Source organism: Danio rerio, chromosome 7 (assembly GCF_049306965.1).
Source record: "Danio rerio strain Tuebingen ecotype United States chromosome 7, GRCz12tu, whole genome shotgun sequence".
Taxonomy (NCBI): domain Eukaryota; kingdom Metazoa; phylum Chordata; class Actinopteri; order Cypriniformes; family Danionidae; genus Danio; species Danio rerio.
This window is the reverse complement of record NC_133182.1, coordinates 62,423,011-62,439,024: the sequence shown is the minus strand read 5'-3', so window position 1 is coordinate 62,439,024 and position 16,014 is coordinate 62,423,011. Positions and strand designations below refer to the sequence as shown.

At 34.5% G+C, this 16,014-nt stretch overlaps 1 protein-coding gene across 4 annotated transcripts; it reads right to left on the bottom strand.

Annotated features, from left to right (window-relative positions):
- Positions 1 to 234: 234 nt before the first annotated feature.
- Positions 235 to 15,374, bottom strand: rpl34 (ribosomal protein L34). 4 transcript variants are annotated; one of them, XM_073906355.1, is made up of 5 exons: positions 15,113 to 15,374; positions 14,955 to 15,025; positions 14,738 to 14,837; positions 4,625 to 4,728; positions 235 to 365 (listed from the first exon to the last, which is right to left on the bottom strand). In XM_073906355.1, the coding sequence occupies exons 2-5, from the start codon at positions 15,017 to 15,019 to the stop codon at positions 281 to 283; spliced, it is 354 nt and encodes a 117-aa protein (XP_073762456.1). In that variant the 5' UTR covers positions 15,020 to 15,025; positions 15,113 to 15,374; the 3' UTR covers positions 235 to 280.
- Between the last annotated feature and the right edge of the window lie 640 nt (positions 15,375 to 16,014).

Genomic DNA, 16,014 nt, shown 5'->3' with positions numbered 1-16,014 from the left:
ACAACAGAATAAGCCCCACATGGTTAATATTGAGATGGCATTAAAATAAAGGCCTAAAACTTAGTAAATAGCAATGGCATTATTTATTTATTTATTAATATTATTTTTTTGCACTTCAAGTCTGATGAATACATAGTGACATTACTGTCCAGTACAACACTATAGCAAATTCTCCACTATTCAGCTTGGACCATGCTGGAAAACAAGAACAAATTTAAACAAACAAACAAAACCAAAGGTTTCCAAATGTTTTATTCAATGCAAAATGACTTCTGTACTACTACTTCGACTTCTGGGTCTGTGCCTGTGCCTTCAGGACTTTGACAACTATCTTCTGTTCCTCAATGAGGAAAGCCCGCTTGATCCTGTAAAGTAATGCATATAGATTTGGGTCAAGCACTCATACAAAAACATTTTAAACTAACAATCCCAAAACATTTTACTTTTTTGAACCAAGCAAAGGATTCAGAAATGGATGCAGTCTCCCTTTGCATTAAACTTTAAGCGTACTACATACAGAGATGTTTATGTTCAAACAACAATGAACAAAGTTTTAAAGTTGATATCTTAGCGGACCACCTCTTTATTGTATCTGTACCAAATCTAATCTAAACCAAAGTTATTGTAATCTGTCAAATCTCCATCATCAGCAAATAAAATGTAATCTCTAACTAGGAGATGCCATAACCTCTATTTACCATGCTCTTGTGTAAGTGTATGACCCAAGACTGGTTTGAGTGATAAAGCTGTTAACTTTATCGGTTATTAAGCCTGTCACACAAAGAAGACTTCTGGTGTGGTGTTGAAGCTTATAAATCCCCTAAAAGATACATTTAAACTAAAGATAAATTGAAACCTAATATGGAGGGGGAGAAACACACAAGGAATAAAAATAAAGCAGGCTCAAACTGAGAAAGGAAAAATAACCAATGATACTGATGATGGCGAGAAGAGCAGTGAAAATAATGGTAATGCAGGAGAGGCTAATAAGGATTTGCCAAGTCAAGTTTTTGACTATTCGAGAGAAAAGTTGAGCATTAATAGCAGATCTTAAAAATGATATGAAGGAATTTAAATTCTCTTTACTGGAAGATATGCAGGAGTTGAATGACTGGGAAATTAAGTAGAAATTGAAAAATTTTCAAAAATATATATGCAAATGCCAGAGTTATTAAAGCAGAAGAACTCATAAATGATTGAGGAACGGAATATAGAGGATAGTGATACTAACAGAACCACATCAAAAGAGGATTTATTGCCTGGATGTGATAGAGGATCTTTTATTAGCCATAAACACACAGGGAATAAAGTTGTGAACGTGCCCTTGAACTTGGCACACCGCATGGTGACTGAATGCACCTGAACTTGTGGAATTGCCATGGACAATTAACAGTACATTGTGTTGAGGGGAAGATGAACTGGCCTGAACACAACACTGAAACTCTGCTTAAATTTCACATCCTTTTTAGTGGGTAAGAAAACAAACGCAGCAAATTGTGGAGAGAACATGGACATGGCAGAAAACCTCAGGTACTGCCAGTCTCTCCTCTAAAAGCATAACGTCCTTGGATTTCCTTTTTTTTTTTTGTGGAGGGGTTAGTGCAGGGGTGGGCAAACTCGGTCCTGGAGGTCCGGTGTCCTGCAGTTTAGCTCCAACCCTAATCAAACACACCTGCTTATAGATTTCTTGTGATCTTAAAGACACTGATTAGCATGTTCAGGTGTGTTTGACTAGTGTTGGAACAAAACTCTGCAGAGACGCCGGCCCTCGAGGATCAGGTTTGCCTGGGTTAGTGGATCTAGACTTTGCAGCCACTGCCATGAATGACTGCTCTTTGCTGTGGGTTTTTTTTTGTCAATGCAAAAAAATGTAAAAATTCTGACCTGTGTCAGAGGAATGGGCCAAGCGGGAACAGGAGGATGTGGTGCCTTTTTACAAGGCAAGCAGAGATCAAAAGTCTCCTCAACTTTTTCTTAGATCAAAAGTCTCCTCAACCTTTTTCTTAAAGATGCAGTAGGTGACTGTCTTCAGAATTATTTTTTGTTGTTGTGCTGGTTTTAAGAGTCTTCACAGTCTAATAGTAATGATTAAGTAAATGATCTAAATGCGTTTATATGTATTTTTATATATTTGGGGTAAGGCATAAAACTAAAAAAATGTTAATCCACCTAAATATTGTCAGGCCGACATCTCCCATAATTCCAATAAGTAGCTCAAACTGCCTGTCAGCAACTGCAAATTTGGACTTCTGCGTCAAATTTAAGACTATTAAGTATTAAATTTATGACCTATATCAGAATATCAAAAACACGCAAAAGAAAACATAAATCACAAAATTAGGGGTCAAATAAATGTATTTATATTGAACAGTACCAATACAGGTTAGATTGAACTACAGAAAAAACAAACATCTTTATGCTGATTTATATTATATATTTTAACCTGGCGCCGCATTACACACCTCACAAAATGGAGGCTTTTAATAGGTTAGGTTCGCTATTGAGATTTTTTTTTTTAAATGACAGTGGGTGGTCAAAAGAAACAGTAAAATCAGACGAATAAAAAACAAATCATTAATATCATTAAAGATGTTTTTGGGGGGGCCAATAATTTTGTTTAAAAAAAAAACTTCTCAGGTTTTTTCAAACTTTTACAAAAACTTTCCACCTCTCCCACTGCTGTTGCAATTTCTAGCCAAGAATTATTGGTCATCTGGTTCTCCCCAAGATCTTGCATGTACGGATCACAAAAGATGTTGGTACAGACATACCACGTTCAGACAAAAATCTCTTTAAACAGTTTCATATTCAACTCAAAACAAAAAGGAATTGTTCACCCGAGTCTCAAAAAATTCTATTAGCTCCGCTATGGCGTTATTTCACTGACAAATGTCGTGAGTGCAGTATTACAAGTCGAGGGATGCATTTATGTAATACAAGCGAGCGAATCTCTTTGCTTGTGCACCAATTTCCTCTGTGGACAAAACTGCAAATTTTCTCACTTTCAAATATGCACTGCTCACGCACAAGTTTTCTTGTGTGTTCTCAGTACACTGTTCCCTCTTCCTTTCGTGCTTTTTATTATGATTTATATTAGTACACTATTTATTACCAATAACCAAATTACTAAAATAGACTTACATTACATTTCTAATCTAATAAACCATAACATTTTGGCTGTCTGTTATGAGATATTTCCAGGTTCAAACACTTAAAAGACACCGAGAATAGTTTTATTTTTAAAAGCATTTAATAAACATTCAAAAGGTGCACCATACTAATAAAATAAAATTTTAATATAACTAATGCAAGCAAAATTGTAACTGTGACAGAAAATAGGGGAAAACTTGATAAGGTATTATAGCCTACTGTACTATTCACTCTTAAAATAAATCGTATTCCGTTCACATTCTTTCTATTTCATCAGCTTTGCAATAACTAGATTCCTGATAAATTTATTTGTGAATTTTATTTTGTAAGTTTGCTCGAGTGCTATACCAGCATGCAGCCAGTTTGTGTATGCGAGTGTTAATTTGGGTGTATGCAAGAACCAAGTTTATATATATGTGGGTGTATGCATGCATGCATCAAGTTTATATGTATATGTTTAAGTTTCATACATGTTTGAACATAGTATAGGTTTATATGCGAGTGATTTATAGGTGTATATGCACGTGTTGATAAACAAAGATTTAAATCCTACACAGAGGGTGCAGTTTCATCTTCTCTTGATCAGGCTCATTATTCGATTTATTCTGGTTTAAAAAATATTTATATGTAGGCTTGAAAGCTTAGTATTTTTTAAAATTCATACGTTTAGTAGGCCTATGTGTCATTATTTTCGCTGCTCACTGCGCGCAAAACAATAAACACAGATCAATGAGAGTGATTGTAAATGTAAGAAAGCTGAAGAAAGTGACTACATTTGTGTGCACGCGTACACAATGCACCCCAACCATTGTTGCCAGATTGGGCAGTTTTGAATTTGATTGGGCGGTTGTTTTTGCATTTCGGCGGGTTTTGGATAGTTTTTGGGCTGCAATCACTCAGCAACATCTGGCAACACTGCACACAGCTTTGCAAGCTGTTTTTCACGGACTCATTCACAGTCCCTCACATAAACACGCATGCAATTATTCACCACGCACAAGTTACGCAAAACACGAATATCTGACATTTCCCGGAACAAGATCCGGCTCAGATTAAGCACTGTAGCGAACAGTTTATTTGCTGTAATGTTACTTTGCATACACAAATTATTTGCCATTTGTGAAAGGTTTGCAGTTTATGCTGGAGCTCCTCACGCCTTCTTTCAGCTTTTGCTCAGCTTGTACTTTGCCGCAAAAGCTTCATGGTTCGAAGCTTCAAAAGCATGTCTGTGATGTACACTCTTTTCGGCTGAGCACTGAAAAATATTCAGTGACAAATGCTACAATGTATAAGATTTTACATATAATAAAACATGTATGCAAATTTATATTGAAATGCCGGAAATGGGCTTAAATATCATATCATCTTTATTGAAAAAAATTATATCACGATATATATTGATATCGAATTATTGTCAAGCCCTAGCTTATCCATTCTACTATTTACAAGTATTGTAAAGGTGTACATCAGTTACCTGTCTCGTACACATTTGGCACACATGGAACCACCATAGGCTCGGCTGACATGCTTCTTGGTTTTTGAAAGCCTCATAAGAACTTGGGGTCTCACAGCACGAATCTATTAAGAAAAAACCATAAGAGCATGTTTCAATCAAGATGTAAAAGAAATTAGACTTTGTATTAAAGCTTTATACAAGTAAAATACACAAGTAAAATCTGGCAATTTAATTGGATATAACTACTAAATGTGAACTTCTGCTGTGTTACAGGAGTTGTGAGCTTTGTCTAAAATTAAACTACTAGAGCTATTAGCTGCATATATTAGATGTTGTTACAATGACAATGTAGTTACAATCCAAAGGTATGGATGTAACAATTCACTCAGCTCAAAGCATGAATACTCACAAAACTGGTTTCACCATTCCAATTCTCATGTTTTATGAAATAAAAGAACTATTATAAATAAGTTCATGGGAAATTTAAATGCAGGTCAAAAACCTAAGTGGGAATGAGGTTTAGTCATTTGTCATGAAAACATTATTTGTGACTGACGATTGATAAATTGTATAATATATATATATATATATATATATATATATATATATATATATATATATATATATATATATATATATATATATATATAAAAAAAACAATATTAATTTGCAAAGACCAATCAAAGCTATAGATTGCGACAAAAATTATGGCAAGCATGACAACTCTCTTGATAATGAGCAAGATAATATTTAGGTGCTGCATTGGTGCCGTTGAGTCCATGTTTATTTTGAGCGGCTTTTAATTGTATGGCAAAAATGTAGAAATGTCTTGCCTTTAGCCCAATTACTTTTTCTAAAGCTTGAAAAGCATCAGAGACCTAAGCCCCCTGAAAATTATTAATTATAACTGACTTAAGAGCAAAAAGAGTCTTGACTAAAAGCTGAGTATCAGCGTAATTTAAGTGCAGAATGAAATCTTTACGTTAGTCATTTCATAAAATGCTGATCACATTTATTGCATTACTGAAATGCTTTCAGCTGCTGAGAAATTAAAGGAATGACAAAAACCAGCAACCACAGTCAGCACTATTTTTGCAGTTAATTGTGCATTTAATATTAAATAAATTAATAATAATAAAAAAAAGTGTCTGCAAAGATTCCAAGAGGATGTAAATCAGCATCGGGTTTAACACAAACCTCAATTCACATCTTATCATATACAACTTTGTGCTCTCAATGTCATTACACAGAGATATGATGATCTATTTACTGGGGGTTGAGAAAATAAAAATGACTATAATTTAATGCTATTAAAGATAAACAAATTTTGTTTAAAAAAAAAAAAAAAAAAAAGAGAACAAGTTGCAGAGTTTAAATTTAAAAAAAAAATAAATAAAAATAAAAAATATCACTGACAGCCATTTAAGCAGGCACTCTTTAGTTTTTGAAAACCTAAATATAAATTTAGGTACCCTAAATATAAAATACATTTGTTACAGGCTATATGCTTAAAGAAAAAAAACAACATTTAAAATTTAATATTTTTTAAATAACCAACGTGGTCATAAAAAATGTTTCAGAACGTTACAGGGTAGTCATTTTTTACATAAAAGTAATAACAAAAAATATTTAAAATGTTCCCACATGGTTATTTTTGGTTATTTCATATAACTTGCAACTACCTGTAAACCAACTACCTGGTTTTAGTTCCAAGCTGCAATACAAAACACAAATAAATAGTTCACTCAAAACTTGTCATTATTTACTCACGCTTCACTAATCAAACCTAATTGTGTTTCTCATTTTTGGTCACCACAAGTTTTTTTTTGTTTTTTTTTTAAGCATAAAATGCTTCAAAATATTTTTATCTGTGTTTAAGAGATTTTAAAACGGTTTGAATGAGTAAATATTGAGCGCATTTTCATTTTTGGGTAGCTGCCCACTATCCATTTGTTACTTAAAAAAAAAAAATAAACATTTTCTTTTACAAGTTGTCTGACAGTTGTTAATCAAATCTGCAGTTGTTGAATAATAACAAATAGGGCTGCTCGATTTTTGGAAAAATCATAATCACGGTTATTTTGGTAATAACTGTAATCATGATAATTCAAAACGATTATCAGTTGAAGTCAAAATTATTAGCGCTCCTGATAATATATTTTTAAAATAAATATATCCCAAATGGTGTTTAACTAGCAGCAGTAATTTTGACTAGAATAAAAGCAGGTTTAAATATTTTGAAACCCATTTTAAGGTCAATATTATTAGCCCCTTTAAGCAATATATTGTTTGATTGTCTGCAGAAGAAACTACTGTTATACAATGACTCGCCTAATTACCCTAATTAAGCCTTTGAATCGCACTTTGAATTTGTTTGAATAAATCAGTTATTAAAAATGAGTGATTAAAATAATTATGTTAAGAAATAAGTTGAAGAGGAGAGCTGTGCTGGTCGGACTGCTCATCAAACATCTCCCGCTGGATCTAATCTCACTAGATTTGCTAAACGTGATATTTAATCTTTTTTTCTATATCTAATGACATTCCCCTATTTACTTGTTCACAGGTAACGTGTTTTGGCTGAGCGCAAAGATAAGTTAATGATTATTGCAACCACGTACATTCTGTCTATTGACTGATCGCTTGCTTTATTTCCTATAATGTGAAAAACTATTGCATTATATGTATAAATTATTGATTATTAAAACTGACATTCAGCAAAGCAGAGGATACGCATTGTATTTTCAATGAAAATGAAAGGAGGCAGTGATGTTATGGCTGTTTTATAAATATGCATACAATGAAGATGCAGCACGACACCTCAGCATTTCTGCTGTCTGTTAATTTGTTAATATCAAATTGAAAATAGCAGTTCCTTAAATCATGTTTTTATTTTGTTGTTGAGAAAGTGAAACAACGTAGCCAGGATGATGTGAATAAGGTTATAAAGTACAGTTCCCTTTGAAGATTTACCAGACATGTCCTCAAGGGTTTTCCATATCAAACTTGTGAAGTCTGAACTTACAGGGAGAGGATGCGAGACTGAACTGTATGTATAGGCTAATATTGAGGAAAAGCCCCAAGCAGATAGGCGACTCTCTGCAGCCCCGCCTCCGTTTTTAGATGTCTCTGTTTTCAACCATCCACACTGAGACGGAGCAGCAGCGTTTTAGAATGAAAACGGCTTCTCCAGCGTTTAAAATGAAAACGCATTTGTTTAAACAGGGCCTTAGTGTGCGAATGAGAGCGAATGCGAAACAACCGTGTGTAGAGGAAGCGCAACAGGTGCTCGTGCACCCACAGTCCTGCTGCTTTCAAGAGCTCAAGATTGAAAAATAATATATATATATATATATATATATATATATATATATATATATATATATATATATATATACACACACACACACACACACACACACACACACACACACACACACACACATATATATATATATATATATATTTATATATATATATATATATATATATATATATATATATATATATATATATATATATATATATATATATACACTTTTGTAAGGAGCAGCAGTCACTGCTTTCATTTTAATTATTCTTTAAACAAATTAACAGGCCTAACATTAACTGTTTGCACGTGTTCATCCTTTTATTATCACACGCAGTATGTTTTTACCTGCTTTCTTTTGCTTGGTTACTTTTGTAAAGATTATCATCCTTTACAATAACATTGCTTTAATAGGAGATTAACTCCCTATTTATGTTTAGTTAACTGCTGATCTAAGACCTTTAGCCAGGCCAGATTACTGTGCATATTTTAGATACATGACAAAAGAACTTTTTAAACATCAATTAAAAAAGTTTGGTTGAATAAAAAGTATGTGTAGCTATATTTCACTTGTTTTGACGCATTTAAAATTTGTGGCAAAGAAATAATTAAATAGAAATAATTGGTAAGAGATAAATTTGGTAAATTCCTAATTTTGAGCCCTGAAAAGTCATGTGAAATAAAAACTGCATTGTGTGTGTGTGTGTGTGTGTGTGTGTGTGTGTGTGTGTATATATATATATATATATATATACGAATACTTGATTCGAACAAATACTTGAAAAATTATTTGTATTTGGGGGCAAGAAAAGCACTATCAAAAAGCAGCGTTTCCTCATGAGACCACAGTGCATGCCCGCGTGATTGAGTGTGAGAGAATGTGAGAGAGAGAGAGAGAGAGAGAGAGAGAGAGAGAGAGAGAGAGAGAGAGAGAGAGAGAGAGAGAGAGAGAGAGAGAGAGAGAGAGAGAGAGAGAGAGAGAGAGAGAGAGAGAGAGAGAGAGAGAGAGAGAGAGAGAGAGAGAGAGAGAGAGAGACGCGCGCTCAGTCAGCAGTGGGAGGGCGGGGCGGAGGTGTCTGACACAAGCTTCACAGCAACAGACAGAAGGCTCGGCTGAGCGAAAAAATACTTAACTGCATCGCTATTTTTGTTAAATAGATTTTTGTACCTTAATTGGGTTCCAAAGGCAGTTTATAAACTTGTAGCGGAGTTGAAGCGGAGTTTGTTCGGGATTCTATTACGCTGCATTTTTGAAGTTTGCAATCGGGTGCTCTGTTTACGCAACGTTAGCTCTGTTAGCGCGGTAATTTAGACAATAAATTGTTGACAGAGTAATGTTAACGTTTGTTTATAAAGGTTACAACGATGCTTTTGCAGTTGTGTATGAATAGTATGCACTTATGGGAGTTATATGGTACGTCTAAATTACTGTCTTTTGCAGACAGCAAGATATATGCTATAGGCTAGTTAACCTTAGCATAGCTTCCCGTCACATTTTATTAACTTGAAACTCTTCAAATACATTTGGGCACCATGAAAAAATGAGACTGCTGCCGAGCCATTTCTTGGTCCTCCACCAGTCAAAAGAAAAAAAAAACCTTCATGTTCTGTGTGGAAGCATTTTACAGTCAGTGGAGCTGCAGATAAAAAAACTGATACTGTATAATGTGTGCAAAAGTAAAATCAGATCAGAGGCAGAGATATTAAACATCTGTCAACATCTTCTATCCATAATCATTCCTTTTCGGCTAAATCCCTTTATCAATCTGGGGTTGCCACAGTGGAATGAACCACCAATTTATCCAGCATATGTTTTACGCAGTGGCTGCCCTTCCAACTGCTACCCAGCACTGGGAAACATCCATACACTCCCTTTCACACACATACAATAGGGACAATTTAGCTTACCCAATTCACCTGTATTGCATGTGTTTGGACTGTGGGGGAAACCTGAGCACCCGGAGGAAACCCACGCCAACATGGGGAGAACCCAGTCAGGGCTCGAACCAGCAACCTTCTTGCTGTCAGGCGACAGTGGTACTCACTGTGCCACCGCGCAACCTTCTATGTAATGTATTATCACATGCACTAAAAGCATCCTCTCCTGATACTGTCTGTAAACCCCCACCAGCATCAATCCCCTCAATCAGCACAGCTATGTTCTGCTAAATCCTCCACAAGCACCAAACCATCAACACAGCCACATTCTGCCCCAGCAAGTCAGTTTCAAACATAAAAAAACAAAAAACAAACTTTGTGTCTGTTTTGTGGCAGGCAGATGACAATAGCAGGGCTGTATCTTTTAGTATTATATAGAATACTTTTGTTCTGCCAGATCTCCCAGGCAGGGTTTTATTTAGATTTATTTAGTTAATTTTAGTTTTTGGAATTCTGTCCATTGGAAAGAAGTTCTTTCAGAAGAAGAACAGTTTTTTGAAGTATTATTTGTTTTTATTCTGTCTATTCAGTGTCCTTCAACAAGAACGGTGGTGGTGGGGTTCATAATATTCACCATGGTATTTTATTAGTTGTTGGTTTAACCATGGGTGAGATAATGGCTTTTATGTTATTTTCTTTTCAATGACATTTCTTGTCACATGTTCAAAAACAACCAATACTGCATATCTATAATTTATATAATGGGTATAATTAAACAATACTTTCACTATAACGTAAATTAGAAGTGTAATAGAAAAAAATATACATTTTTGCGCCATTTTGAATTTTACTCGAATACAAATACTTTTCCCCCCTCAACAAATACAAAACCGGCTGCTCCGCACATCCCTAATATATATATATATATATATATATATATATATATATATATATATGGTCATTCCATAAAAATGTCAACCTTATCATGAAAAAATAAACTTTTGACCAAAATAACAAAACCTATTTAAATTTGCTCATTAAGGTCTATATTTTATTGTAATGATGTGCTCTTGTTGAATTTTAAAGGAAATTGGTTTGTTTATCCATGAAATATGAGGATTGTGCCAATGGTAAATTTCATTATAATCCAACCACATTTCGTGCTTTAGAAAAAGGGATTAAAGACTCACCTTTTCCATGCTTTGTTAACAGTAATCATTCTGCAGAAGGATTGGAGTCTGTAGTATAAATAATTACCCATACTTTTTCATAACATTACTGCCCTTTTGATTTATGAGCTACATATTTAAGACATCATGCAGCTTCGGTCACGTGTCACGTCCGTAACGATTTAATGAAAAAGTTTATATTGTGAAATAAATATTATAACAAATAAAATGAAACTTTGTATACAAAGCCACAATATGTCCATACTTATGATCGCCAACTCATCTCAGGTCTTTGCTTTAAACAACTACAATTTTGCGTTACGGACGTGACCATTTTTGAACTCCTTATTAATATAAGCCAATGACTAGCACATATTTGTTCATTATGATGCTGCATTACAATTACTGACTTACATTACATAACATCCATATGTTATATCAAGAACTGAACATTTCAGTTAGCTATAAACCATTTTAGTAACATTTCAAAAATAAATGTTTAATAAAGAGAACAACATTTTACATGCCATAATCTTGGCGCATAATCTTGGTGTTTTGGCGATGCAGCACCTTGTGTTGAAGCACTTCTTGTTTCTTTTGTAGATAGGGTTACTGACCGTCAAATAATAGATCAAATAGTTAAGCTACAATTTATGCCAAACTAGGAATGCTGATTTCGATTCATTTTGCCAACCAACAACCGCTCGTCAAGCGATATTAACCGTTAACAGATTAATATCAAAATATTATTTAATAAAAAAAATTGACGTGCCTATTTTGTCTGACACATTAAATATTGCATTTTAAAATACTGATTTAGGTTATTTTAACATGCGAACAGCATACAGAAGGATCGAGCATCTTCACGCACCTGCAGTGTTTTTTAGCAGCACAGAAAAACTGAATAAACTAACAAAAATAATAAAATAAATCCTGCTCTAAACGTTTTTACTTAAATGACAAATTAAGATTACAAAACGAAAACATTGACTGAATGCTTTTTAAGAATCAGCATAGACTGTCCAATCGTGTTTTTTTCTTCTTCCGTCAATTAAAAAATATTAGGCTAGCTCAAATAGATTGCTTTACGGAAAAAATGCATTCAAATAATGCTCCGCTGTTATAATATTACAAAACCTGTCAACATTTTTAATAGAAGTCATTAGTTTATAGATTATGTCTTAATTATGATTTATTAGCCTATTTCCTCTGTCTTACTTGCGGTTCATGTGCGCGTGCGGTGAGTATAGATGAAAGATAATGACAATGAACCATAAGGCTTTAAACCTATACTTTTTGTTAAATATAGGCTAAGGATATAACAATTTTGTTATTTACATGTGATACTGTATTCATTTGCATGCATGTTTTATAAGCTGTAAAATGAAAGCATCAGTTTGGTGCGAAGTTATCCTAAACTATTTGGCTTTGTTTGATTTGTAGATTAGGCTATGTAGGCTATTTAAAAATGTATATAAGAACTAATAATAACTGTTATTTTCCAAATGGAAAAAATTGGTTTGTTGGTTAGTCTGCACTAAATCATCAATATATAGTTGAGTTTATGACGCGGCTCCAGGCAGCACAGACGACCAGCATCAGCGCTGGTTCGTCAACTCCTGTGTCAAACTGTGGGCAGAATATCCTTCTATCATTTTGCTTCTTTGGCAAAATACATCTGTAAGCACGTGTTTGCACGTGTTACTGTTCTGCGAGTTAACAAATGTGTTGCTCATAGAGGCCGATCACAACGAACGCGCTTTTTCATTCCAGAGACGTGAGGCGCTCCGCAATGCATTTTATATTGACAAGAAAAAAAGGAGCATGGTGCTGTTTTGTATGTCACTATTGGTAACAACTGAATCAGCTGGTCTATTGTGCGCTAATGTTGCTGTCAATGTTGTCATAATTTAATTTTTAAAATAATATTATGAAATTCAAGATTTGTAAAGTCATACAACTTTGGATGACTTAAAAGAGCGACCACAAGTCTCTACTCCTTTATTAAAAAGTTCACCGAATCTTGACAACACACTTTGTCACCTCAAAGGAAACCCCGCCTCTGCTTTCATTTGATTGAAGAATGAAAGACGCCACTGAGGTAACATGCTTTTCCCCTGGAGCTCACAAAGCGGGCAATGGCAAAACGCCAGGCGCGCATGCAGGGCGCAAAATCAATAACCTCCATGCATTTGGTCTTTTCCCATTGCTCAAAATGTGCACGCCGTGGGTCAGGCTGCAGGCACTTGCACAGGCCACAGCGGAGTTTTCATTTCATGCAGAGCATAAATGTTTTTTATTTTATTAATTAAATAACTATTTATAAAGATAAATTATCATAGCGACAATTAATTTTCCAAGCCCTTTATCCAAAATCTAAGCACTTTCAAAGCTGGAAAAAAGGCTATAGCCTACATTAAAATGAAAACATTTTCAAAGATTTCAAGCACCCGGCAAACGTGCTTGAGTGCTTATTAAAATTATTTTACAGGCGGCAAAATAAGAATAAAATCTTGATATTGATCTAAGCTTTATTGGAGTATTTAATTTGTTAGTAAATCGATAGCACCTGCAGCTGTAATGTCATTCAATATTTTACACAATCGGTTATAAACTATAGCCTAAAAATATAAACATTAGTCATCCATCGTACATGCCTGCATTTAATGGCTATTTTTCACAAAACCTTTCATAATAAAGTTCTCTCTCTCATCCTGGTCCTCTGTTTAAATTTTTTCAACCTGTCCTGAAGTGACTGCCGACGAGAAAAAGAAAGCAAGCGCGAGTGGACAAATTAAGCTATTTATTCAATCGACTAACACATTAACTAGAATAAACTAAAATAAACTTTGTCAAATATAATATTGCCATAACTGTGACACAACTAGATTTTGAATATTCGCCACGTAGACACGATCTTACGCACTAACAGTCGGGCAATGATTCAATTCAAGTTTGTCTGGAAGGAGCCCGATAAACATAGGCCTATTATAGCTGATTATGTTTATTATCAATTCTATATTATTCAGAGAATAAAAGCACCATGTTAGCATGCACCACTGTTTCTGAAATGAGTTTTGAACATTCGAACGTGCGTTTACCTTTAACAACACACATGCCATAATACAAATTATATATAACAAGGTGATATCTATTTATTAATTGTGCAACCTTACCATTCAGATGTCTCAAAGGTTAAAGTTTATTGGTTTACACACCCAACAGATATCCACAAATAGGTCTTTTGTCAAGTTTTGAAAGCATTTATCTGATTTTCATAATGTGTCAACTCTCAATTTCAGAGCAGTCACGTCCGTAACGAAGACAAGTCACGTCCGTAACGATAGTTTTCCCTCATTAATGCAAAAATGAAAAACTAAATAAAATGAATTATAAATGTCCCATGCAGACCCAACCCTTATCCTTTTGACTGTTATATATATTTTTGGCTTCTGCATTTTTATTCACAGAATTTTAACCAAGTATGTCAACTCATAAAACTCAAGTCTTTTTTTTGTCACGTCCGTAACGCACTCATTTTGCTGTCATTTTAAATATAAAACACCTGCATAGACTGATATTTTTTTTGATGCCTAAACTCCATGGTTAAGGGGTAATAAAAACATAAACAGATATTTCAATATTCTGTTAACATATACATTCTCCGAGTATATACGTTTCATTTTTTTCTGCAAATGTCACGTCCATAACGCTGGAATCAGCCATATATAATTATATGAACACATCTATAAAATTATATGAATCACTACTTACTCCACGCAGTCTGCCGGGGCAAATTCCGCAAGCTGACTTAGGTGACTTGCCTGTCTTCTTCGTGTACAGGTACACAATGCGGTTACCTGGAGTACGGGACCTGCGACCGAAAGCAGCCGTTAAGTGCAATACTTGAAGCTTGAATTGAACGCGGTATAGTGACTTATCACTTGGTAACGTTACATAAAAATCTTTTACGTCAAGCAACCGCACTCACAGCCTGGTCTTGTTTGACGCAGTGTTGTAGGAAAGTCTACGGCGATATGTCAGGCGCTGCACCATCTTGACCTGAAAAAAACAACCGTGTTCAAGTTCATGCTTGGCTGCGTTAAACTTACAATGATTTATTAATTTATACGTTCACAATTGTTATACTAATACTAGTACATCCACAGCCTGCTGAGTTCCTTTTAACTTCAGCGGTCACAGCGTCAACTTGAAGTCCCAAAACTCTATTTTAGGCAACATAATTACTTAATGTTGCAACGGTATCTTTCTGTTAGACTGTAAACTATTTACATAACTCTGTATATCGTAAATTTAATCTTTAACAACGGCAGATGACGACGGATAGCCCGAGTCCAGTTTTAAGCGCAAACGCTACACGCCATACCTTTTAACACACCAGACGGAAAAGGAAGTACGATGGACGTGGGGTGAAGGTTCAAGATCTGACTGCAACGGAAGTAATTCTTCTTCTTCTTGTTTTATGGCGACTAACTCATTAACAGCATTATTGCCACCTACTGTACCGGATGTAAGTATGTGATTGTGATGAGTCTGAATTTTAGAAAGTGGCAGGAAAAATACACGAGAAGGAAGGGAGGGAAAGGGACACATAAAAAAAATTAAATAAAAACAAACTTTGGATGTTTTACATTCTCCAATCTTTGCATTCAGACCACATATTCATGTCAGTGCTGCATGCTCAGCTCCTCTAACATAGGGTCTTTTTCACCATAATTGAGAATACTCTCATCCATAAAAATATTAGCCTATATTCTAGAACCTAAACCTGAATTCTATATATATAATAAACACTTTACATACTTGCCAATCCATTATACATTTTCCTAAAATAGTTTTATATATAATTTTTCTTGCCCACACTTGAGTAAATAAAAAATCACTACAAATCAAAAAGATATATATTCTCTACATATAAAAAGTTCATGATCCACTTTTTCAGTTACACCACATACGTAATTAGAAGTATTCCCTTACCATTAATTAATGTGTTAAAAGAGATACTAGTTTATTCCACAGTCACACCAAAA